At 45.7% G+C, this 27,064-nt stretch overlaps 1 protein-coding gene across 2 annotated transcripts in view; it reads right to left on the bottom strand.

Moving 5' to 3' along the window:
- Positions 1–27,064, bottom strand: part of LOC132406671 (L-fucose kinase) — a 359,123-nt gene that overhangs the window by 241,208 nt on the left and 90,851 nt on the right. For both annotated transcript variants that reach the window (XR_009516220.1, XM_059992500.1), the window contains exon 3: positions 2,928–3,079. Coding sequence is in view for 1 of the 2 variants with exons in the window: in XM_059992500.1 (XP_059848483.1) it covers positions 2,928–3,079 (152 nt within the window). In the remaining variant the exon portion in view is untranslated. The remainder of the gene's footprint in view (positions 1–2,927; positions 3,080–27,064) is intronic.

The raw sequence follows: 27,064 nt of genomic DNA, 5'->3' as shown, positions 1-27,064 counted from the left end.
ATTCCACAGATTCACCACTCTCTGGCTAAAGAAATTCTGTCTCAACTCCATTCTAAATGGTCATCCCCCCCCATCTGAGGCTATGCCCTCTGGTCCAAGACTGCCCCACCAAAGGAAACATGCCTTTAACATCCACCCTGAATAGGCCTTTCAATGTTCAATAGGTTTCAATTAGATCCACCCTCAGTCTTCTAAATTCCAGTGAGTTGCTCCTCAAACAATAATCCTTTCATTCCAGGAATCGTACTCACGAACTCTCTCCAATATCAGTACATTCTTTTTTAGATAAGGATCCTAAAACTACTCACAATACTCCAAGTGAGGCCTCTCCAGTGCCTTATAAAACCTCAGCATTACATCCTTGCTTTTACACTCTAGACCTCTCAAAATAAGTGCTAACATTGCATGTGCTTTCCTCACCACCAACTGAACCTGCAAGTTAACATTTAGGGAATCCTGCACGAGGATTCCCAAGTCCTTTTTCACTTCTGATTTTAATTTCTTTTATCAAAGCGCATGACCATACACATCCTGACACTGTATTCCATTTGCCACATTTTTGCCCATTCCCCTAATCTGTCTAAGTCCCTCTGCAACCTCTCTGCTTCCTCAATTCTACCTACTCCTCCATTTATCTTAGGAATTGATGACCAAAAAGCCATCAATTCTGTCATCCAAGTTATTGACATATAATGTAAAAAGAAATGGTCCCAATAAAAGCCCTGCAGAACGTCACTAGTCACTGGCAGTCAACCAGAAAAAGGTTCCCTTTATTCCCACTCTTTGCCTCCTGCCAATCAACCTTTCCTCCATTCATGCTAGTATCATTCCTCCAATACCCTGAAATCCCCATGACTATCATAATATTGGTCTTCTTACATACCTTTTCTATCTCCCATTGTAATTTGTAGCCTACATCTTTGCTACTGTTCAGAGGCCTGTATATAACTCCCATCAGGATCTTTTTACCCTTGCAGTTTTTTACCTCTTCCCACGAAGACTTCACATCTTCCATTCCTCTTTCTAAGGATTTGATTTCATTTTTACCAACAAAGCCACGCCACCCCCACTCCCTAACCCACCTGTCCCTTTTGTACAGGTCATACCTTCCCCAGAAGAGATCCCAATGGTCCAGAAATCTGAAAATCTGCACTAGTTTCTCAGCCATGCATTCATCTGCCAAATCATCCTATTTTTACCCTTATGTGCCAAGCTGAGACATTCCTGACCCTGGCACATGGGAGGCAACATACCATCCGGGTTTCTTTCTCGTCTGCAGAATCTCATCTCTTCTCTGCTAACTATGGAATCTTTTATCACTACCACAGTCCTCTTTTACTCCCTACCCTTCAGAGCCACAGCACCAGACTCAGTGCTGGAGATCCGGTCTCTGCAGCTCTCTGGGAAGGGAGGTCACCTTCCTCAACAGTATCCAAAGTGGTATACTTATTATTGAGAGGAATAGGCTACTCTGCACTGGCAGCCCATTCCCTTTCCCTCTCCTGACAGTCACCCAGTTACTTGCCTCCTGCAACTTAGGGGTGACTATTTACCTATCTAGCACCTCATTTTCCTGTTATGAGCTGAAGGTCATCGAGCTGCAGCTCCAGCTCCTTAACACATTCACGGTGGAGATACAGCTCAGTGCAGATGTGCTTATCTGGGAGGCGGGAGGCTTCCCAGAATTCCCACCACTCACAAAGAACACAACATTCGCACTGCGCTAACTATGCACTAACAGACGAAGAATGAAGAAGAAACTTACCAGAAGTTTACCTTGTCCAAGCCTGTGGAACCAAAGCCTCCCAACTCTAACATTGGTCCACTCCAACAATGGACACTCCGCTTGTCCCTACCTTATTTTTATTTCCCTTGCTAACAAATTACGATACAATTGGGCCTCTGGAAAAAGCCAAAAACCCACAAGCATTAATTGTTAAATCACTCGCCCATACCTGTGTGGAGCCACCTCTGTCAATTTGATTGAGCCACGGGGAAAAGTTGTATTTGGAGTATTGAGAGCAGTTTTGGGCTCCTTATCTAAGAAAGTATGTGCTGGCATTGGAGGAAGTCCAGAGAAGGTTCACTAGAATGATTTCAAGAATGAAAGGCCTCTGGGCCTGTATTCACTGGAGTTTAAAAGAATGAGGATTGGGGGGGGGGGAAATCTCATTGAAACTTATTGAACATTGAAAGGCTTTGATGGAGCAGGTGTTGAGAGAATGTTTCTAATAGTGGGGGAGTCTATGACCAGAGGGCACAGCCTCAAAATGCAAGGAGGTCCCTTTAGAACAGAGATGAGGAGGAATTGCTTTAGCCGGAGGTGAAGCTGTAGAATTTATTGTAACAGGTGGTAGTGGAATGCAACTCACTGGGTACATTTAAAGTGGAGATTAATAGGCTTTAATTAGTAAGGTCGTCAAAGGTTATTGGAAGAAGGTAGGAGAATGGGGTTGAGAGCGATAGTAATTCAGCCATGATCAAATAGCACAGTACACTCAATGGGCTGAATTATGTACCTACGCCTTATGGTCTTTTGATCTAAACTTATGTAGGAGCCTGATGAAGTAAGCAAGGAGAAGCCACTTCCTCTGAGGGAATGTCTGGTAACCTATAGCAAAATAATCATCAGACAAATGAGAAAAGGTGTGATATTACACATAGTTTAATAATCTGAAATGCACAAGTTGAAATTAAAGGACAGTATAGTCATCAATAACTTTTGAAAAGGGAATGCAATGAGTATTTGTAAAAGAACAATTTATCAGAGCCATGGAGAAACAGCAAGATCATGAGTTCATTGGTTACCTCTTTTAAAGAGCCAATGCCTGTGGCATTCTGTGATCCTATAAGATGAAACCTTAATTTTCATTCACCCCCACTAAAAGGTCATAAATAAAAGAAATATGGATACGTAATAAACATACCGTATATCCTGCCCTGGCACTGAGGTATTCGGCAGCTACCAACAATGCATTGAGGGTTGCACCTCCACTGCCAACCTGAGTCCCTGGGTCTCCAACAGTAAGCAGGAGCACACCAGGGGCAATGGACCCTTTGCGCTGGCGGATTTCAAGCTCTGGGAAAAAAGAAACAAAAATAAATACATAAGTGAGATTGGACAAGCCATCATTGCTGGTAGGGTTTACACCGTTGGCTTATATTAATTATCTAGTCAGACATTAGGTATTCTACACCAACCAGGTCATCATCTGGCAGACTTAAAACACCTCAATCACCTTCAAGGTACAAGTTAAGTATTTAACATAATAGTAGCCAGTTCCATGGAGAGGTGGAAGGTGCCAAGTTCACATGTTGACATGATCAGCAACCCATTCTCAACATAAACTATAGTCCCCTCTATCTTTGATGTACCATGGCTCTGGTGTGCACCATTTACTGACAGATGGCAGAAACTTGATAAGGCTGTTGCAATAGCTCCTTCCAGACTCATGACTCTCACTTCTAAATCTTCCAAGCTACACATTGAACCTGTCAGCTACTTATCATCTTTAAAAATGAGAAAGCTACCAGAAATCTGAAACAGAAATGGTAAATGATGGAAGGTTAGGCAGCATCTGTGGAGAAGTAAATGGTTACTACTTCAAGTCTGAGGCCTTTCATCAGAAATTCTGAGTAAACATTTCACACCTGTTTAAACTGCAGTTGCAGCAGTGTAGGAACTGGAACTCCAGAACAGATAGTGGAGCATTTGTAGACAAAGATGTTGTTCAGCCTACATACAAGGTCAAGAATCAAAAGGTTGAGCATAGTGGGTATAATTTTCTGAGCTGCACATATTTCAATGCAATGTGTATTATAGGAAAGGCTGATGAGCTTAGGGCATGCATCAGCATGTGGAGTTATGACACTGTTGCCATTAGAGAGACTTGGCTGTTGGAGGGGCAGAACTAACAGCTCAGTGCTCTGGGGTTCCCTTGTTTTAGAAATGACAGAGCAGAAGGGATTAAAGGAGGAGGGGTGGCGATAACAATCCGGGAAAATGTCATGGCAGTACTCCGTCAGGACAGACTGGAGGGCACGCCCAGGGAGGCTTTATGGATAAAACTGAGAAATAAAAAAGGTGTGACTACATTAATGAGATTATATTATAGACCACCCAGCAGTCAGGAAGTCTAGAAGAGCAAATTTGTAGAGAGATTGCAGACCATTGCAAGAAACATAAGGTTGTGATATTAGGTGATTTTAACTTTCCACATATTGACGACAACTCCTATACTACAAAAGGATTGGATGGGAAAGGGTTTGTGAAGTGTATTCGGGAAAGTTTATTTTATCTGTATATAGAAGTCTCAACGAGGGAGAGTGTGATATTAGAACTCCTATTAGGAAATGAGATGGAAGTTTGTGTAGGAAAACTCTTTGCATCTAGTGACCATGGTGACATTAGTTTCAAAATAATTATGGAAAAGCATAATTCTGGTCCTTGGGTTGAGATTTTAAATTAGAGGAAGGCCATTCTTTATGTTATCAGAAAGGATCTGGCAAATGTGGATCGGGGCGGGTTGTCTTCTGGCAAAGGTGTACTTGGTAAGTGGGAGGCGTTCAGAACTGAGAGCACAGAGTTTGCACGTGACTGTCAGAATAAAAGGCCAGGATAACAGATATGGAGCCTGTTTTGTACTGTAGTTCTTTATGACTCTATGACCTGAAACATTTACTGCTTTCTTTCTACAGATGCTGACTGACCTGCTGAGTATTTCCAACATTCACTGTTTTTATTTGTCACCCTTCCTTTATCACTGAATGAAAATCCTGCAAGTCTCTCTCCAATAGCATTGATCCTATTATTGTTACTATTCTAAAGATTTGCTGAGTTTGCCCATAATAAGATGGATCTCAGGGTCGTATATGATGACATATATGTACTTCGATAATAAAATTTATTTTGAACTTTGAGAAGCACCCTTGAGTAGCTTCATCACATTGGTTGCAATAGCTCAAGATTGTCTCCCTCAAAGGCAAAAGGTGCCTGCCTTACCTTTGACACTCAAGTTACACCAATAAAAGAACCTGTGTTACCTGAAAACAATCTACAACAGCAAAGTAACAGACTGCTCTCAGTCAAACTTATGGATCTCCAACTCATTTCATGTACTGCTGTCAAAAGGTTTAATTAGTTATGGCACAAATGGATTATGAAGTGTGCAATCAAGGAAAGATAGATCTTTTCTTTATGCAGCATGGTGACAAACACGCAGCAACTTCATTGAAGAAGTTTTCTTTTACTAGATTCAAACATTAGGGATTTCTCTAGGGATCTGGCAGGCTGCTGCATTGTCCAAGGTGCAATCTTTCTTCAACAGAGTTGAGAGTTCTGGTGAAATTTTTACTGCAGAGAACTGTGAATGCTCACATATTCAATGCTGAGACAGAATTTCATTCTGCAGGGGAAAGAAAGCATACTGGTGATCAGGGAGGGAAATGAAGCAAGAGACAATGATTGGATCAGACACAATCTTGGTGAAACAGAAGCCATTGGTTGAATTGAACACAATCTTAATGAAGACTGCTTGGGTTGTCGGTGGTGGGATGGGGGGGTGAAGGGTGCGGGAGTTGCAATATGAGTCACTGTCCCTCCCATCTCATTTCTCTGGATTTCCTCTTACTAGAAGTTGCCTGAGAGGGTGTGGCTTATTGTCATTGTCAAAAATCGTTTCTGTCAAGATCGGTTAGTTTAGACACTGCAGCTGCTTTTCCCATTGATTAGCTGTTTGGTGTCTGGTTTCAGATATACTGGGTATATACAGGGCACGTGTTGGAGATTCTTTCTCTCTTCCTTTGTTTAAGGCAAGCAGTGCACATAGCCATTGGGAAGGAATGCTCTGTGCACACTTTTAGCTAAATACGTTTATTGGGTATTCAGCTTTGTAGTTTTTGTAACTTGGGGAACATGAATGTTTTGTCGAATTTTTGACTAATATATTTACTTGCAGTCAGTGTTTTCTGTCTCACCAACCCGAACCTGATTCAACATTACACTTTGGGCAGCAGTGAGCAGGGTGTGGCTTTTTCAGCAGAAATGCATTTCATAGAGTGGACCCTCTGTAAGAGAGATGCAGAGCTCCAGGTTGTACTGTGGGGTTTGGAAGTCTTGCTAATTCACCAGTGGGTTATGGAATGCCAGTAGATTGGTCAGACCAGTTAGATGTCACCAGAGTTGAAATGGGGCATCACATTGTTTCCATACTTAAATCGCTGGGTTTTCCCAGGGGAAGAGATAGCCAGTTGAATGCATTCTGGCTGTTTGCTGTGATTGTAAGGCATCAGTATGAAACAATTGCGAGTCTTAAGAATAAATGATCTCAATTGCACTGTATTATTCTGAGAGAATCACTATTGATGGGTGACAGAGTTGGAGGACAAGAATTTAAAGATAGCTTATCAGCTAATAAAGCTACAGCACTTGGACGCCGTGCGCCAAGCTGGTTGGCAGCCCGACCCTGTTAAGGTTTGGGCCACAATGAGGTGAGGTGACGTGTGGGTGGGGTGGGAGATGGGGATGTCTAGCTGGATATTGAAAATGAGGTCGAGAGAGTTGCGTGGACTCCTCAGTTTATCCATCGACATGATTGCCCTCCTCCCTGTGTACTCGAAACAGTATGTGCCAGGCCAGTGATCATGCAACAAATTTATCAATCAGTCACTATGACCACCAGACCACTTATGCAGATTTTTTGGCTAAAGAATTTCAACACGAATACAGGATTCCAGTATATTCGAACATCAGAGGCCCAATGAGGTAAGGATGTGAGATTTTACTTCCTATAGGAATGTTCGGTCCTGTTCCAGTATTTGCATACCCACACTTCCCTGTGATTAACACATTGGCGTAAATATAGAAAAATAAACATTTTGTGGTTATATATCAGAAATCCAACTCAAAAGACTTGATAGACAGTTCATGGAGTTTGGAAATCCTTTTTTTTCATTGTCTCACTCACACACAGATGTATAAATAAGAAAATCAGCTTTTCCATCAATAGATGGGGTGTCACATTATGAGCCAGAGTAACAGTTAACAATGCCAGCAGTCAGAGTTCAATTCCACTGCTGTCTGTATGGAGCCCTGGGACAGTCTGGATTTCCTCCCACATTCCAAAGATGTGTGGCTTAGAATGTTGTTGGCATGCAAAGATTGCACTGGAAACACAGTGACACTTACAGGCTGCCCCAGCACATCCTTGGACATTGTTGTTCACTAACACAATGACACATTTCACTCTATGTTTCAATATACATGTAACAAATAAAGCTAATTTTTATTTTTATATGTTTTGGTTAGGTAAGAGTATTACCGAAACAGGCCACAGCAAGCAAATACAGCTGACGTTATACTTCAGTTCTGTTTTAATCAAATGATGGAATAGGGTAGAGGAGATAGAACATAGATCAGAGAAAATCTACAGCACATTACAGGCCCTTCGGCCCACTGTGTTGGGCCAACCATGTAACCTACTCTAGAAGCTGCCTAGAAATTTCCTACCTGTATCTTTCTAAGCTCCATGTACCTATCTAAGAGTCTCTTAAAAGACCCTAAGAATGGCTTTTTCCGGTTCCTATGTAACACAGGAGTTATCCAATCACTGACTCTCTCTTTCAGTTGTCACACTCCTGAATTATGCAAAATAAATTCCAAAGCTACAGTTAGCCCTGCAATACCTCATCCAAGTAGGTTTTCTTCTGGTATCAGCCTGGGCAGTTCATCCCAGCCGCTATCTAGACACGAGCTCTTCTAATGAAGGGCATTAGAATACTGAAAATACCCCTGCCCGAGCCATCCAACCATGACCACATTGAAATGATATTGAAGGAGGAGAACAAGTTACAACTAAAGTGGTCTCTACTTTAATGGAGAAATGCAAAGCCCAGTTCACATATCCTACCTCCAGCTACCTTCATACAAACGAAAGTCAAAAGCTACAACTTGGGAAGCTGAATTGTGATGCTCATGAAGCATCTACATCAGAAGGCAGGCATAGGACATACAGAATAGGAAATATAAAAAGCAACATCTGCACATTTTCTTTGTTTTGCCATATAGAAAATCATAAGGCTGAGGCCAAATCAATTTTTAAAGTAGTAATTGAAGCTTCTGTCTCTACACTACATGGCTCTGTAACAGACATGGCAGGAAAATACACTGAATAATCAGGTTAAACATTGCTCACATTGCCACTTCAAGTGCCAGCCAATGCATTCTCCCTAGAATTACTTTTCCAAATACAGGATAAACCATTATAGCTTTAGAGAGAATGTGGTTCTCTGATAAGTAACTTGAATCATTTAAGCCAAAAAGAATCATTAGTGGAATAGGATTAGCTTGCTCAGGGTCTCACAATATAAGTATGCTGCATCAGAATATATTGGAAAAACCAGTTAACCTTAGGAACCATTTGGTTTCTACTTTTAATGCATTTCCTTCTCAGACACTTCAAACGAGTATAACAATGTTGCTTTCAAGATTTATATCAAGCACAAAAGTTTTCTATAGGTAAGTTATGTCATCTGCATCAAATAAATAGAGAAATGCCATGGTGCAAAGCTGAACACATTATGAGGGCGCTACAATAGGAAGGAATGAAACCTTATAGACAAAGAACACAGTCAAATAAGGAATATATTATTGCAACAATAATTACACCTGCTGCTTGCCTTTTCTTTCTTAAATTAATTATTTATAAACTAGGTCTTTACAGCTCATTGCAGGTCATGAATGAATATGAAGTGTCTTCTCCATAGCCCATAAGATGAAGGTGTTCTCTTACTCCAAATATAGGTACAGATAGGATCTGGTATCTCAGCGAAGGATCCTTCTTCACATGCAAGTCCAAGCAAGTGAATATTGGCAAATAGTTGATCATGGTGGCATGGTAACCATCTATGCGATCTGTAGCTGATAACACCCTGACAAGCCCTAATAGTGTTATCATATACTATTGAAGAGCATAAACTCGAAAATATTTTCAGATTAGCTTCATTTGTCGCAAGCACGTTGAAACATGCAGTGAAATGGGAGGAGGAGAAAATGGCAGTATAGCACGTGCGGTCTCTCTGGGAATGGATATCAGTTATTTGTTAAGTAGGGATCCGTGCACAATCCTGATTTGATGGAGACAGACATGAGAGCGTGGAGGAACATCTGGAGAAATTTCTGAAATACCCGCCTCGCTGCCACTGCTACTGTGCGGTCCGGAATCTCCGGAGGAGAAAGCCTCTGAGACCTCGGCTTTGCTTGTTTCGGCGGCCGGGACGAGGTCGAAGGCGCTCGGGAGGCTGTATTGAAGGGGCAGGTCGGAGGCTCGAAGTTTTCGGACAGACTCAGAGTCTGCTGTCATTGGGTGCTTCCAAAGGCATCAGTTGTCAGTGCCTGGAAGTTTATGGCAGGGAGAGTTTCTCCCATTTGCTGCCTGATATCGGGACTATTGGAGTCGATCGGGACTTGAGATTGTCTTTAAACCGTGCCCATGGTCTGCTTTCATCAAATTATGGTATTGCTTTGCACTGCTGTAACTATATGCTATAATTACGTGGTTTTGTCAGTGTGAGTCTTTGGTTTGTCCTTTTTTTTATTTTGTGATATCACTCTGGAGGAACATTGTATCATTTCTTAATGCATGCATGCATATCTAAATGACAATAAATGAGGACTGAGTGTCCTCATAATCTAAAAAGTGCACAATTTTGCATCAAATCAAATCAGCAAAGATAGTGAAGGGCAGCCTATAAGAGTTTTGCCACGCTTCTGGCACCAACACAGCATGCCTGTAACTCACTCACCATAACCCTTCGGTCTTTGGAATGTGGGAGGAAACCAGAGCACTGGGAGAAAATCCCACACAGTCTTGGAGTGAATGTACAACGGTGGGAATTAAACCCCTATCATACAGTCGGTGCTGTAAAGTGTTTCACGAACCGTTTCTTCCTTATGAGTGAAGATTCTTAACTCAACAAAACCTGGTGTTAGAATCTCGGGCACTCGATATGTATTGTATCAGATACAAAACACTTACCAACTAAAGTGTAGGTGAAGGTTGAAAGCATTTTTGGAGAACTTTTACAATAAATTACAGTTGTGCTACAATGCCATCTTTTAAAAAATTGTTCTTAGCTACATCACTTCAGAACCACACAAATGCACGAGCTACTTAATTCTCCTCAGACTTGTTAAGTCCATAAGCGCAAACTCTAAGCCATTTATTTTTTTACTATTCCCTGATCAAGTTCTTTCAATATAATTTCTAATTCAGTATTAAATTTAGTTAAAATCAATGATACCTTCTGACTGTGCCCGTACTATTCCCCCATTCTATTTGATAACACTGCAACTTCCAGCATGGTTATTTACCTCTTCTCAGCATCCATTGTCATTGCATCTCACTACATGAATTGGACATCACCTCTCTTCCAGCAATCATACAGGCACCCCAAAATTGCTCCAAGGGGTGATACGGTAACATAGTGGTTAGAACATTGCTTTGCAGCGTCGGCTGTTCAATTCGGGTTGCTATCTGTGGGGAGTTTATTCGTTCTCCCCATGAATGTGTAGATTTCTTCTGGGTACTCTAGTTACCTTCCAGTTCCCAAAAAGGCATATGGTCAGGGTTAGTGAGTCTTGGTTATTTTCTGCTATACATTTTCCAATAGCTTAGCTATGAACTAATCTGAAAACATGCTAAGTTTCTTCTTTTGAAGACTGATAGAGCATGGAATATTTGCCCTTCCAAACAACAGATTTGTCAACTACACAGTCCAATATCACTTGGGAAGTTATCTGTGGGATTACTCTTTCTGTTACCCATATCTACAAATCCTTTGGTTACTACTTCTAACTTTTACATTACTTTTAAAACATCTTTCCAAAATTAATATATTGGTTTGCACCACTTTATTGCTCATTCCAGGATATGAACATTCCTAATTCACCCCATCTGCCCAACTTCCCCTTCCATCCCATACCACTTACGTCAGAACAGTCTGGACCTTTGAACCAGAGAAGGTTTACATCAAGTCAGTGGCCTCATGATCATCATTATCAAGGCTAACTTTTAAAAAATTCTAGATATAACTAAAAGAATTTAAATTTCTCAAATGTCATGATGAAATTCAAATTACTTTGTCAAGAGTATTGATCTAAAGGAAATTTGACCAGCGTGCAATCTGGACATTGAAAGTTTTGAAAGGAGGGGACTTCAATTAGGTACACTACCTGAGTTCAAAAAGCAGCACTGGGTTGCTACAACAAAAAAGAGCTTTGATCAGCGACCAATCGGCATTTTGGATCGATTAGTAAGAGCAAATTAGAGGAAGGCAGGGCAAGCGCAGAGGCTGTCATCTGAGCGGACAGACAGAGTGATGAGCTTGAAGCTTTAGGTCTTCAAGCCTTCAGCCAGAGAAAGCAAAGAAAAGTAAAGTTCTAGGTGCAGTTTTCTCCTTTACATCCACTCAGCTAGGACAGTAGAGATGCCAGGCAGGAGAGTGGAAAGCTCCCCTTGCGGGATGTAGGAAGACGGAAAGACGTCCAGTTTCCCTGACCACAGCTGCAGTCTCCAACAAACCTCATTAAGGTATTGGAATGGAACTGGATGAACTCCAGATTACTTGGAAGACTGAAGGGGTGACAGAACATATAGAAAGGTAGTTACACCCGAGGTGCAGGACACAGGAAACTGGGTGACAGTCAGGAAGGGGAAAAGGGTTAAGGAACCAGTACAGAGTACCCCTATGGCCATTCCCCGCAACAAAAGATATATCACTTTGGATACCGTCGGGCGGAGGTGAGGGGAATGACCTAACAGAGGAAAATCACGGTGGTCATGTCTCTTGGCACTGAGTTTGCCTTTGTGACTCAGAAGGGAAGGGGGGGGGGGAAGAAGAGGATTAGGGGATTTGTTAGTTAGGGGAATGGACAGGAGGTTCTGTGGGCAAGAACGACATTCCCAGATGGTATGTTGCCTCCTAAGTGCCAGGGTCCGGAATATCTCAGATAGAGTCCTCAGCATTCTTAAAACAGCCAGAAGTCTCGTCAGCAAGAACGACGAGTCAGCTTACAGAGAGGAGGTGCAGCGGCTAGCAGACTGGTGCAGAGCCAACAACCTCTCTCTGAATGTGAACAAAACAAAAGAGATGGTTGTTGACTTCAGGAGGGCACGGAGCGACCAGTCCCCACTGAACATTGACAGTTCCTCGGTAGAGATCATTAAGAGCACCAAATTTCTTGATGTTCACCTGGCAGAGAATCTCACCTGGTCCCTCAACACCAGCTCCATAGCAAAGAAAGCCCAGCAGCGTCTCCACTTTCTTCCCATCCTCACCACATTCTACAGGGGTTGTATTGAGAGCATCCTGAGCAGCTGCAAATCTGCCTGGTTCGGAAATTGCACCATCTCGGATCGCAAGACCCTACACCGGATAGTGAGGTCAGCTGAGAAGATCATCGGGGTCTCTCTTCCTGCCATCATGGACATTTACACTACATGCTGCATCCAAAAAGCAAACAGCATTATGAAGGACCCCACGCACCCGTCATACAAACTCTTCTCCCTCCTGCCATCAGGGAAAAGGTACCGTAGCATTTGGGCTCTCACGACCAGACTATGTAACAGTTTTTTTCCCCAAGCTATCAGACTCCTCAATACCCAGCCTGGACTGACACCTTACGGCCCTATTGTCCTGTTTATTATTTATTGTAACGCCTGCACTGTCTTGTGCACTTTATTCAGTCCTGGGTAGGTCTATAGTCTAGTGTAGTTTTTTTCTGTGTTGTTTTTTACGTAGTTCAGTCTAGTTTTTGTACTGTGTCATGTACACAGTGGTTATGGTCAAAATGACAATAAAAGTGACTTGACTTGACTTGACTTGAAGTCATGGTCCATGTAGGTACCAATAACGTGGATAGGACCAGTGATGAGGTTCTGCATATGGAGTTCAGGGAGTTAGGTGCCAAGTTAAAGGGTTGTGATCTCAGGATTGCTACCTATGCCACAGGCCAGTGAGGCAAGAACCAGGAAGATTATATAGTTTAAGGAGTTGGTGTAGAAGGGAAGGCATTATATTTTTGGATCATTGGGCTCTCTTTGAGGGAAGATGAGACCTGTACAGAAAGGACAGCTTGCATTTGAACTGGAGGGAGACTAATATCCTAGTGGGATGGTTTGTTAATGCTGCATGGTGGGGATTAAACTGGAGGTGCAGCAGAATGGGAACCAGAGAACAAGAACAGTTAGTGGAAAGGTTGTGTAGGCCGATGTTGGTAAGACCTCAGATAAAATTAGGAATCGAAAGGTTGAGCACGTTGCATCTTCTGTCTTGAACCGCATATATTCCAATGTAAGAAGCATTGAAAGGCAGAAGATAATAATGAAGATGAGGTCGCTGGCTTACAAACAGAGACAGTATGTAGTGAGGAGAGGCTGCTGATAGGGCAAAACTACGGAATAAGGTAGATGAACTTGCAGCACAGGTGCAGAATGGCAGGTATGATGTTGTAGGCATCACTGAATCATGGTTGGAAGAAGATTATAGCGGGAGATTAATGTCCAAGAATACACAGTGTATTGAAAGGACAGGCAGGAAGGCAGAGAGGGTGGAGTTGCTCTGTTGTTAAAGATGAAAGCAAATCATTGGAAAGAGGTGACATAGGATTGGAAGGTGTTGAATCATTGTGGACAGAGCTAAGGAACTGCGAGGGTAAAAGGACCCTGATGGGAGTTGTAACAGTAGTAAGAACGTGGTCTACAAAATACAACAGGAGATAGCTAATAATGCATGACAAAAGGCAATGTTACAATACTGCACAGAGTCTTGCCATCTTCAGAAGTTTTCTGATGACTCTGCCATAGTTGGATGCATCAGCAAGGGAGATGAGGCTGAATACAGGGCTACGGTGGGAAACTTTGTCATATGGTGTGAGCAGAATCATCTGCAGGTTAATGTGAAAAAGACTAAGGAACTGGTGGTGGACCTGAGGAGGGCTAAGGCACCTGTGATCCCTTTTTCCATCCAAGGAGTCAATGTGGACATGGTGGAGGATTACAAATACCTGGGGATACAAATTGACAATCAACTGGACTGGTCAAAGAACACTGAGGCTGTCTACAAGAAGGGTCAGAGCCATCTCTATTTCCTGAGGAGACTGAGGTCCTTTAACATCTGCCAGACGATGCTGAGGATGTTCTACGAGTCTGTGGTGGCCAGTACTATAATGTTTGCTGTTGTGTGCTGGGGCAGCAGGTTGAGGGTAGCAGACACCAACAGAATCAACAAACTCATTCGTAAGGCCAGTGATGTTGTGGGGGTGGAACTGGACTCTTTGATGGTGGTGTCTGAAAAGAGGATGCTGTCCAAGTTGCATGCTATCTTGGACAATGACTCCCATCCACTCCATAATGTACTGGTTAGGCACAGGAGTACGTTCAGCCGGAGACTCATTCCACCGAGATGTAACACTGAGCGTCATAGGAAGTCATTCCTACCTGTGGCCATCAAACTTTACAACTCCTCCTTCGGAGTGTCAGACACCCTGAGCCAATAGGCTGGTCCTGGACTTATTTCCACTTGGCATAATTTACTTATTATTATTATTTAATTATTTATGGTTTTATATTGCTATATTTCTACACTATTCTTGGTTGGTGCGACTGTAATGAAACCCAATTTCCCTCAGGATCAATAAAGTATGTCTGTCTGTCTGTCTATCTGTCAATAGTCATGAGGGACTTCAATATGCAGGTAGATTAGGAAGATCATGTTGGTGCTGGATTCCAAAAGGAGGAATTTCTAGAGTGCCGACAAGATGGTTTTTAGAGCAGCTCATGGCTGAGTACACTAGGGATCAGCTATTCTAGATTAGGTTTTGTGCAATGAACTAGAATTGATTGGAGAGCTTAAGGTAAAATAACCCTTAAGGGAAGTGATCATAATATGACAGGATTCACCCTGAAATCTGAGAAGGAGAAGCTGAAGTTAGATGTATCAGAATTACACTAGAGTAAACGAAATTACAGAAGCACGAGAGAGGAGTTGACCAGAATTGGTTGGGAAAGAACATTAGGAGGGACAACGGCAGAGCAGCAATGGCTGGAATTTCTGGAAGCAATTCAGAAGGCACAGGATATGTACATCCCAAAATGGAAGGATTTAAGGGAAAGATGACACAACCATGGCTAACAAGAGAAGTCAAAGTCAACATAAAAGCCAGAGAGAGGGCATACAATCAAGCAAAAGTCAGTGGGAGATTAGGGGCTTGGTAAGCTTGCAAATACCAACAGAAGGCAACTAAAAATTGTTTAAAGAAGATGGAATATGAAAGTAAGCTAGGCAATAATATTAAAGAGGATGCCAAAAGTTTCTTCAGATACATAAAGTTTAAAAAAGAGGCAAGAGTGGATATTGGAGGAAAACTGTGCTGGAGGTGCCATAATGGGGACAAGGAAGTAGCAACAAACTGAGTAAGTATTTTGCATAAATCTTCACTGTGGAGGACAGTAGCAGTATGGTGGAAGTTCCAGATATTACATTTCTCCATTTTCCCAAAGCATGGCATTTTAATTCTCCATTGACTCCCACTCGGACCTCTCTGCCTTCAGCACTTCATATTACCCCTGTATGCTTGAGGAACATCACCTTTCTTTCCATGTGGGAACACAACAGCCCTCCAAACAACTTAAATAACCATTTCATGGTACCACCAAATTATTTTTTCTCACATATCTGGCTTTATCTCTTGGTTTCTTTAATTTACTGCCAGATTTTAAGGTAATTATTTTTTCTGCAGTTTTGATCTGGATGCCATAACAGACAGTCCCTTTGTTCTCTCCAGTTTCCAAATTAAACACATTTTTTTCAGTTCTGATAGAGGTTCCCTGACCTGAAACATCAATTCTTTTTGTTTCCCCACCACTGCTGTCTGATCGGCTGAGTATTTCCACTGTCCTGTGTTTTTGTGCCAGCTAAACATCCACCCACAGCAAACCATCTCCAAGCAATGCAGTTAATTCTGTGGTTTCCTTTCCTTCTAATAGGTCTTTTATTCTTTAAAAAGATGTGCAAAAGAGAAAAATCTTGAATTAAAAAGAATTGTAGAGTATCTGGCATTAAGGAATGTTGATCTTGATTTCATTCGCATGAAAACTCAAGCACTGATAGCAAGAGGAAAGAAATTTAAAATATCCTTTAAATCTGTTTAAAGTGACTGGAGGAAATTTAGGGGAGATATCAGAGATAGGTAGAACATCCATTTAAGGGGATTTAAAGCTTAGGGGAGATGATAGAGGTAGTTTTTTTAAAGGGGGAGTAGTGGGCGGAGCAGACCTCTCAGTTGTTAGACGAGTGGCAGTGCTCTGATGATGAAAAGTGACAGATTGGTTTAAAGTTAAGAATGGACCAGTTAGCCAGGGGCGCCCAGTCCCATGACCTGATTACTTGGGATCTCCAACAGTCTCGTAAGACGCGCCCCCCCCCCCCCAGCCCATCTTTTGTTGAGCTGATCAGTGAGCTATGGGAAGAGGAGAACACGGCAGAGGCGAGGGAGGGTAATGTCCTCGGTAGTGGTCCACTGTGGTGAAGCGACCACAGATAGCCTACCCCGGAGAACAGTAGAGGAGATTGTGGCAGAGTTGAGAACTGAGATACGTCGGCTGTTATCAGCGGGTGTGACACCCCCCCCCATATGATGGAGCTGATGGGGGGGGCGAATTCTCCAAGGGGACAAACAATGTGGAGGGCTGCTGGCAGCAGGTGTCACACCAGAAGGAGAGTGAGCCCCTGGGTACCTCAGCAGGGAGGGTCACTGGAAAACCTAGAGGAGACCAAGTGAGGGAACGGCCTGGGGCCTCTGGGGGAACACGTTCCCAGCAATGTACCAAGGAAACCCCAAAAGCAAAAGGTCCATGCTATGAATAGAGGGTATTTATGCTAAAGCTGTACTCGACACTGGGTCACAGGTCACGTTGTACCGTTCATTTTACAACCGGAATCTGAAGCATTTACCATTGACAGCATTCAGCGCACTGGAGATCTGGGGGTTAGTGGATGTGGAGCTAGTGATTATCCAGACGACGGTTATTCGTCAGTGAAGTTGGAGTTCTCAGAGGCCGACGTGGGAGTGTCTGAGGTCCCTCGATACGTTGGTGCTGGTTCATCTGGACCCTGTTGAGAAGGGCGGGGTTTCAATTCCGGTGGGGACCAACACCCCTCTCGTGGTGGCCTGCAAGGAGAAGACGGTCGAGAGCTTTCTGGGAACATTGTCCGTGCACCCGGGGCTTCGAGCTGCTTTTGAGGAAGTGTGTGGCAGCATTGAATTTAAACGAGGGACTGTGTGATTCACCCAGTCGAAGTCAATGGTGGTACGGCCCGGGGAAGTAGCGAGAGTGATGGGGACCCCCAGATTTCCCGGATTGCCTGGGGGCGAGGCCCTCAGCGGACGCTGCGGCAGACCACAAGGGGGAGTCGGGATTTCCTGCTGGGGTACTGGTGAGGCCTGAATTGCAGAAGCCCTCAGTTGTACAGGTGAGCAGGATGGCAGTGATTGTCAGGAACACTGTGAAGAGGGAGGTCACCTTCAAGTGGGGGATGCCCCTGGTGCGTTTGTGTCCAGTGACAATAATGTCTAGTGTCCCCTGTGAGACACACTGGGAAAGGGGGGGGGAAGTTGACCGCTGAGTCACTTAACTTTGGGGAGTCCCCGGTTCCTGTGGGTTGGAAGAGGAGGTTGATAGAGAAGATGTTGAAGCTGGAAGGTGCCTTTTCCACTGGCGAGTTTGATGTGGGTTGCTCCAAGAGCACGCGTCACACTATCCGGATGACCAACAACACCCCGTTCAGAGAAAGGTCGCAGCAACTGGCCCCTGCAGGGGTGGAGGACATTTGGCAGCGTTTGTGTAAGTTGGAGGAAGCTGGGATTATCACTGAGTCCTGAAGTCCCTATGTGTCCACAGTAGCAATGGCCCGAAAGAAGAATGGGAAGGTACGGATGTGTGTGGAGTATAGGACTCTGAACAGGTCCCTGACCAGTATACGGTCTCGAGGGTCGAAAACGCACTGGCCTGCCTGAGTGGTGCAAAGTCGTTTAGTGTACTGGACTTGAGGAGTGGGTATTACCAGATCCCCAAGAGTGAGGCTGACAAAGAGATCACAGCATTTATATGTCCCCTGGGATTTTTCCAGTTCAAAAGGATGCCCCAAGGCATCTCAGGAGCTCCTGCAACCTTCCAGCGGGTCATAGAGAAGACGGTGGGGGATACAAACTTGCTTGAGGTATTGGCCTGGATGACCTCATAGTATTTGGATCCACCTTAAAAGAACATGAAGTGAGGCTGCTGAAGGTGCTGGGCCAGGGTTAAAACCTCCCTGGACAAGTGGCAGTTCTGCAAAATGTCTGTTTGCTCTGTTGGGCACATAGTCTCATGGGATGGAGTAGATCGAGGCGGTTACCTCTTGGCCAAGACCCCAGACCGTGAGCACTCTGCGCTTGTTCCTCGGGTTCTGTGGTTACTATCGAAGGTTTGTGAAAGGCTACGGAAAGTGAGTCACCCATTGAATCAGCTTCTACACGGTTACCCTCCCTTGGGGAAGAAAGGGAGGGTGAAAAAGGAAAGGAGAGTGGAGAGTATCTTAGCCCGTCGGAGCCCTTTGGACTGAGGTGGGATGTAAAATATGAGGAGGCCTTTAAGTCACTGAAGGAGCAGCTGACCCAGGCACCAGTGCTGGCTTTTACAGTCCCCCAATTACCATATGTACTGCACACAGATGCCAGCCGAGAGGGTTTAGGGGGTGTCCCGTATCAGCATCAGGGCCCCGGGTTGAGGCCCATTGCGTTTTTCAGCCGGAGTCTGTCGCCCTCCAAGAAAAACTATCCCAAGCAAAAGTTGGAGTTCCTGGCGTTGAAATGGGCGGTGATGGATAAGCTGAGTGACTATCTCTACGGGGCCAAGTTTGAGGTGAGGACAGACAACAACCCTCTAACATATATCCTGACCTTGATGAGACTGGATGCCACAGGCCATCAGTGGTTGGCGACGTTATCTGCTTATGATTTCAGCCTGGCCAGAAAGCAGGAACATTGATGCTGATGTTTTGTCCCGATGGGCGAATGAGGGACTTGACAGGGAGAGTGTTCCTGCCTCGGGAGTGAAGGCCATGTGTCAGTTTGCCTAGTGAAGGCCGAGGAAAAGGAGGGGCAGGAGTGAGCAGTGGATCAACTGGGAGCTTCCAATGATGACTTTCCCCAAGTTTTGTTACGTACTCGTGACACATGACAGTGGAGCCCTTGTCATGTGACTGGGGTTGAAGCTGTACTGGACTTGAGGTGATGGTCTTGTGATGGTGGAATGACGTAATTTTCCCGCCAGTAGAGATCATGTGACAGGTTTTTTTTTACAGGTTATAAAATGTAGACCCCACCCTGTGAGGAGGGGCAGTTCGTGGCAGGATTTGCCAGGTTGACTTCATGCCACTGCGTGTTTTAAGAGATGACGCAGTTTAGTTGAAGGATGAAGTTTTTATTTAATGTCTAAAGTTTAAAAGGTCATTGCCAGCAGGTTCTTTATGATTCTGTTATTTCGCAATTAGAGGAGAGTGAAGATTCAAGGTTGGAAGTTAAAGATCGAGGAGAATCACTTTCTACAGTGAAACAGGGGCGACCTTTGTTTGATCCTTATTTGGAAGGATTTCGTTGACTATCTTCGTGTTAATCCCTAGGTTTAACTAGAAAGGATTGAAGGTAGTGGAGAAGGAAAGGTCAGTGCCTTTAAGCCGTTCTGTTTCGTAAATTCTTCGTGGGAAGTTCGGCGTCGGGGATCGAAGCAAGCGACGTGAAAGAGAACCTAAATCGTCCTATAAAGTCTCTCCTTTTAAATGGACTGTGAGCATATCGAACTTTTGGCAATACCACTTTAAAGAACTGTTTTGGAATATCACTTTACGAACTGTTTGGGCTGCCGCTCAGCAGCTGTTTCCGGTTACGGTAGTGTTTGTTTACTTTTGGGGGGTTTGTTTTCGGTGTTTAATAAACGTGTTGTTTGTTATAAGAAACCCTTGCCGATCTCATATATTTATTGTTGCCTGAATACGTAACAGTTTACTGTAACCTGACTACTCTGAAGATGTATCAGCTGCTGGAATTGAGATCTGGGGAAGTGGCAGCTGCTCAGCGAGATGATCTGGGTATCGGTACTATTTGATTAGCAGTCGAAAAGGGAAGCATGGCTCAGGCGGAGAAGATGAAACACGTGTTGTTGTACGAGAATGGCCTCGGTTGGAGTTGAAGAACCAGATCTTTTACCGGGTCACGTCACCCCCAGGATTGCCAGCTGGTTTTGCCCAAAGTATCACAGGATGGCGTTAAAATCGCCTCATGACGACTCTGGACATTTGGGGGTGGAAAAGACCGATGGATTGCTCAGTGACCCGTTTTACTGAATGAAGTCGGAATTCGAAGAATACTGCAAGTCATGCATTCGATGCATACGGCGGAAGACACTGCCTACGTGGGTAGCTCCCTTGTCACACCTCCAGAGTGGTGTGTGTGGATTTTCTATCCATAGAACCCGATGCCAGCAACACGGCGAATGTCTTAGTCATCATGGGCCACTACACCAGATACGCTCAGGCTTTTCCTACCAAGGACCAGAGGGCGTCAACGGTGGCAGAGGTGTCATGGCAGAAGTATTTCATTTATTATGGCATGCCAAGGTGAATACATAGTGATCAGAGATGGGATTTTGAAAGCAGACTTATCCATGAGTTACTGGGCATGCTTGGAGTCGAGAAGTCGAAGAGCACACCTTACCATCCGCAGGGTGATCCCCAGCCTGAGAGCTTAAACCGAACCCTGCTAGACGTGCTCGGGGCCCCAGAGATCAGCAAGAAGTCAACAAATTGGGCATCTGGTTCATTGTTATAATTGTACGTAAAATGAAGCCACTGGGTACTGGCCATATTATCTGATGTTAGGGTGCGAGGCGAGGTTGCCCATTGACCTTTGTTTTGTGACTGACGAGGGTGACTTACCACTGAAGACTTATCTGAAGTATGTGTCTGACATAAGAAGAGAGTTGAAAAAGGTACGAATTAGTGGGGTCGCGGCTGCCCAGCAAAATCAAGGGAATAAGAGGAGGTATGATCAAAAGCCGAGGTTCTCCCAATTACTGCCGGGAGACCGAGTCCTCATAAGGAATTTGGGACTACCTGGAAAGCACAATTTGGCTGACCGCTGGGCAGCTACGCCCTTTGTGGTGGACAGTCAGATGCCAAACCTGCCAGTTTTCCAGGTGGGAATGGGCCTGACAAGATTCTCCACCAGAACCACCTGTTGCCCCGGGGACAAGAGCTGCAGGTAGACCCAGAGCCCGACTTGAAGCCTACACCTCGTAAGAGGACTCTGCAAAAACGTGGGGTGGCTACCGAGCCCCCAACAGGCAAGGTTAGGCCGGTCACCACCCCTGAGAGGAGGATGAGGACCTGAACGTGTGGTATATGCTGCCTTTCGCTAACTCCTCAGAGACTGAGGAAGGGACGCCCGGCCCTTCTCCCATTGAGACAGGTAAAGTGGGGTGGGGGGGGTGGCTAACTGTGGGCAGCCTGGGTTGCAGCAGGACTCTGCAGGGGAGGAAGCAGGGTTTGATCACGGGACAGAGGGGTCCGAGTTGCAGGCGGGCACGATCGGGGGAGGCCGCGCTAGGTAGACCGGAAGTATCCCCAGTGGTGTCTGAACCTGAAGAGTTAGGTGAGGGGGTGTGGAGGTCTCAGAGAATTAGGAGACCACCGGATAGGTTGGCCTACATAGCACCAGGAGAACAGAGTGTGACCCCTACTGTGCTGGGGAGCTAATTCACTGCCTTTTGTACCTGCATTGGACTTTGTGATTTGCAGGAAGGGTTGGCGAATTATCTCAACGTCATGAGGACGTGACCAAATTTGGTGGGGGGAGAGTGTAACACGCCGCGGGGTTTCACCGCCACGTAACACGCCGTAAGGTTTCACCGCCGCGTAGCACGCCGCGGGGTTTCACTGCCGCGTAACACGCCGCGGGCTTTCACCGCCGCGTAACACGCCGTAAGGTTTCACCGCCGCGTAACACGCCGCGGGGTTTCACCGCCGCGTAGCACGCCGCGGGGTTTCACCGCCGCGTAACAGGCCACGGGGTTTCACCGCCGTGTAACAAGTCGAGGGGTTTCACCGCCGTGTAACACGCCGTAAGGTTTCACCGCCGCGTAACACGCCGCGGGGTTTCACCGCCGTGTAACAGGCCACGGGGTTTCACCGCCGTGTAACAAGTCGAGGGGTTTCACCACCGTGTAACACGCCACGGGGTTTCACCGCCGTGTAACACGCCGTAAGGTTTCACCGCCGTGTAACAGGCCACGGGGTTTCACCGCCGTGTAACACGTCGCGGGGTGTCACCGCTGTGTAACATGCCGCGGAGTTTCACCGCCGCGTAACACGCCGTAAGGTTTCACCACCGCGTAACACGCCGCGGGGTTTCACCGCCGCGTAACACGCCGCGGGCTTTCACCGCCGCGTAACACGCCGCAGGGTTTCACCGCCGTGTAACAAGTCGAGGGGTTTCACCGCCGTGTAACAAGTCAAGGGGTTTCACCACCGTGTAACACGCCGTAAGGTTTCACCGCCGCGTAACAGGCCGCGGGGTTTCACCGCCGCGTAACAGGCCACGGGGTTTCACCGCCGTGTAACAAGTCGAGGGGTTTCACCGCCGTGTAACAAGTCAAGGGGTTTCACCACCGTGTAACACGCCGCCGGGTTTCACCACCGTGTAACAGGCCACGGGGTTTCACCGCCGTGTAACAGGCCACGGGGTTTCACTGCCGTGTAACACGCCGTAAGGTTTCACCGCCGTGTAACAGGCCACGGGGTTTCACCGCCGTGTAACACGCCGCGGGGTGTCACCGCCGTGTAACACGCCGCGGGGTTTCACCGCCGTGTAACACGCCGTAAGGTTTCACCGCCGCGTAACACGCCGCGGGGCTTCACCGCCGCGTAACACGCCGCGGGGCTTCACCGCCGCGTAACACGCCGTAAGGTTTCACCGCCGCGTAACACGCCGCGGGGCTTCACCGCCGCGTAACACGCCGCGGGGCTTCACCGCCGCGTAGTACGCCGCGGGGTTTCACCGCCGTGTAACACGCCGTAAGGTTTCACCGCCGTGTAACAGGCCACAGGCTTTCACCGCCGTGTAACAGGCTGTAGGGTTTCACCGCCGTGTAACACGCCGTAGGGTTTCACCGCCGTGTAGTACGCCGTGGGGTTTCACCGCCGTGTAGCCCGCCGCAGGGTTTCACCGCCGTGTAGCCCGCCTCGGGGTTTCACCGCCGTGTAGCCCGCCTCGGGGTTTCACCGCCGTGTAGCCCGCCTCGAGGTTTCACCGCCGTGTAGCACGCCGCGGGGTTTCACCGCCGCGTAACACGCCGCGGGGCTTCACCGCCGTGTAACACGCCGTAAGGTTTCACCGCCGTGTAACACGCCGCGGGGCTTCACCGCCGCGTAGTACGCCGCGGGGTTTCACCGCCGTGTAACACGCCGTAAGGTTTCACCGCCGTGTAACACGCCGCGGGGCTTCACCGCCGCGTAACACGCCGTAAGGTTTCACCGCCGTGTAGCACGCCGCGGGGCTTCACCGCCGCGTAACACGCCGCGGGGCTTCACCGCCGCGTAACACGCCGCGGGGCTTCACCGCCGCGTAGTACGCCGCGGGGTTTCACCGCCGTGTAACACGCCGTAAGGTTTCACCGCCGTGTAACAGGCCACAGGCTTTCACCGCCGTGTAACAGGCCGTAGGGTTTCACCGCCGTGTAACACGCCGTAGGGTTTCACCGCCGTGTAGTACGCCGTGGGGTTTCACCGCCGTGTAGTACGCCGTGGGGTTTCACCGCCGTGTAGCCCGCCTCGGGGTTTCACCGCCGTGTAGCCCGCCTCGAGGTTTCACCGCCGTGTAGCACGCCGCGGGGTTTCACCGCCGTGTAGCCCGCCGCGGGGTTTCACCGCCGTGTAACACGCTGTAGGGTTTCACTGATAATGTAATGGTTTCTCTGTAGCAGCAATGTTTGCGTTATGATGAGAGATAACGGGGTTTGGAATGCTGTTGTTTTTCTTGTGAGTCTGGAAGAGAGATTTTTGCATTTTTTTTTGCTGGGGAGAGATGAGGAGAGAAGACGCGAATGGACAGAGTTGGTAGTCTGCCGGATGGGGTGGACTTGGAGCAAGGGTCCGAAGGGCAGCGACAATCGGAGGAGGTCAACAGTGGATGAATGGCCGTATTTGTGAGCTCCAACATTGTGCAGCAGACTGTTTAATAAGATTGGGCCCTTTTTTTTCTTTCTTCGTTGCTTTACTAACCACATAGTCAAAGTAAGCATCATAAAGTTTAATCACATATTGTGTATTGTTTGTTATTTCGGGGTATTGATTTGTAACAGGGGACACATTGCACAGCATCCATCCAAACGAGATTTCTTCAGTTTGGCCGGGCAGGGGACTATCACTCCCTATATTAAGCCACTAGCCGAAGCGAGAGTTACATAGGCCAGCATCACATTGTGGGCTGAAGAGCACATAAAGTGATCTCCGTTATTCTATGAGCAGATAATAACCATCAGTGACATCTACATCTTGAAACCGATCAGATGCAACTAATAGTGGAAGGGATTAGAAATTAATGGAGTGCATTGAAAATAAAGGAGAAACAAGCAAAGGTACAGAGAATGGGCCAGGATGAACTGAACAGGCTTTTTAATAAACTGGGACAGCAGAGATACTATAATACCCTGACATATCAAACATCATACATATTTAATAATTTGTTGTAAAATGATGTGGTGTCAGATAAGTGGCAGCAGCTCATATTACACTAAGAAGGGAGAGAGGACATACCTAAGCAACTATAAATCAGTCAGCTTAACTGTGGGGAAAGGAAAAATTACAGAATCACAACAAAAGGGATCTGCAATCAAAAAGGAGAGGCAGCACCACTTTCTCATGATTATTCTGAATACTGATGCTCCACAAGTGCATCCTTCCTTCCTCAGTTCCCTACCCTACTCCGTGCACACTTGTGACTGCGTGGCCAGATTCTGCTCGAACTCCACTTACAGTTTTGTAGATGATACCAACATAGTGGGCTGGATCTCAAATAACGACGAGTCAAAGTACAGGAAAAGGAGAGCTTACTGACATAGTGTCATGGCAATGACCTTTCCCTCAATGTCAACAAGTGGCTGGTCATTGACTTCAGAAAGGTGCCAATACACATACTCCTGCCTTCATCGGTGGTATTAAGGTCATGAGGATTGAGAGCTTCAAGTTCCTGGATGTGAATTAGCCTGTCTTGGACCAACCACATAGTTGTCCTGACCAAGAAAACCCACCAATGCTTCTACTTCCTTGAGAGGCTAAAGAAATTTAGCATGTCCCTGTTGATCTTTACCAATGTTTATTGATGTATCATAAAAATCATTCTGTGTGAATGCATAAGCTGGTGTGGCAACTTCTCTGCACGTAACTGCAAGAAACTCACTCCCTCCTTGCAACGGCAGAAGATACAAATGCCTGAAAGTATGTACCATCAGGCTCAAGGATGGACCTTTTGTACAATAAGATGGACTCTTGACTTCAAAATCTACCTCGTTATGATCTTGCATTTTATTGGATATCTGCACTGCATTTTCTTGGCAGCATTTACAGTTTATTCTGCATTGTTATTGTTCACCTTTTTCTACTTCAATGCACTGTGTAATGATTTAATCTGTATGAGCAGTGTGCAGGATGAGCTTTTCATTGTATCTCAGTTCACGAAGCAATAACAAACCAATACCAATCAATAGAGAAATGTCTATATAATAATCAATAATCAGTATAAATTTCAGCAGCTGAATTTTTATATGGCAAATCTCACCAAATGCCTTAAAGAAGAAAGAAAGTAGTCAAAAGTAATTTTCTCAGCTTTCCTGATGTCTGTCATACAGTGTCAGCCAAGAGGCCTACAAATAAATCCAGAGCAGGTGGAATAGAAAGCTAGCGCACTTCCGTAAGAAAAAGAGGCACAACTAAATACATGATATTTGGAGTAACAGAAAGTGGAACATGCTGAGAACACTTCTTCACAATTTATAAAAATACCGGAATCAAAAGTGTAACTACTAAATGGAGACAGAGAAAGTCTACAGATGCTGGAAATCTGGAACAATACACAAAATTTGCTGGAAAAACTCAGCAAGTCAGGCAGCATCTCTGGAGGGAAATGAACAGTCAAAAGTTTGGACTGAGAACCTTCCTTAGGACTGGAAAGAAGGAAAAGGCCTGAATACAACATGAGGACTGCGGGAAGAGCACAAGCTGGCAAGTGATAGGAAAATCTAGGTGAGAGGGAAACTACCCCCTGATGCTCACTACCCCACCAGGTTGCCCCTTTTATTCTGGCTTCTACCCTCTTTCTGACAATCCTAATGAAGAATCTCAGCCCAAAACATCAACCGTTCATTTCATTTCATAGATGCTGCCTGACCTGCTGAGTTTCTCCAGCATTTTGCTGTGATCCTTGACCGCTAAATTCTCGAATCATCCCAACACTATGGAGGCATTAATTCACTTCCAGGATGGGAAAATCATTGACGTATGGAAGCTTGCCTTCACATGCCAAGGAACATAAGAGTGTTGGGATATCATGTTGCTGCTACAGAAAACATTGGTTGGACTGCACTCTGAGGGCTGTATACAGCTCTGGTTGCTCCACTAAAGAAAAATGTGGTAGCACTAGAGGGAGTGCAGAAGAGATTCATAATGATGTTGCCTGGATTGGAGGGCTGTTATTACAAGGAGACATCCAAAAGGCTGGAATTATTCTCACTGGAATGGGGGAGGCTGGGGAATGATCTGGGTTGAGGTTTATAAAATTATAAGGGACAATGATCAGGGTCTACTTTCCCATAGCACGCGAGTCTAGGAGTAGAAGGTACAGGTTTAAGGTTCGAGGGGAAAAACTTAAAGAAAATTTGCACAGTAGGTTTTCTCGCACAGAGGGTGGTGGTTATCT

This window comes from Hypanus sabinus, chromosome 17 (assembly GCF_030144855.1).
Source record: "Hypanus sabinus isolate sHypSab1 chromosome 17, sHypSab1.hap1, whole genome shotgun sequence".
In the NCBI taxonomy this organism is placed as follows: Eukaryota; Metazoa; Chordata; class Chondrichthyes; order Myliobatiformes; family Dasyatidae; genus Hypanus; species Hypanus sabinus.
This window is presented reverse-complemented; position numbering and strand designations above follow the sequence as displayed.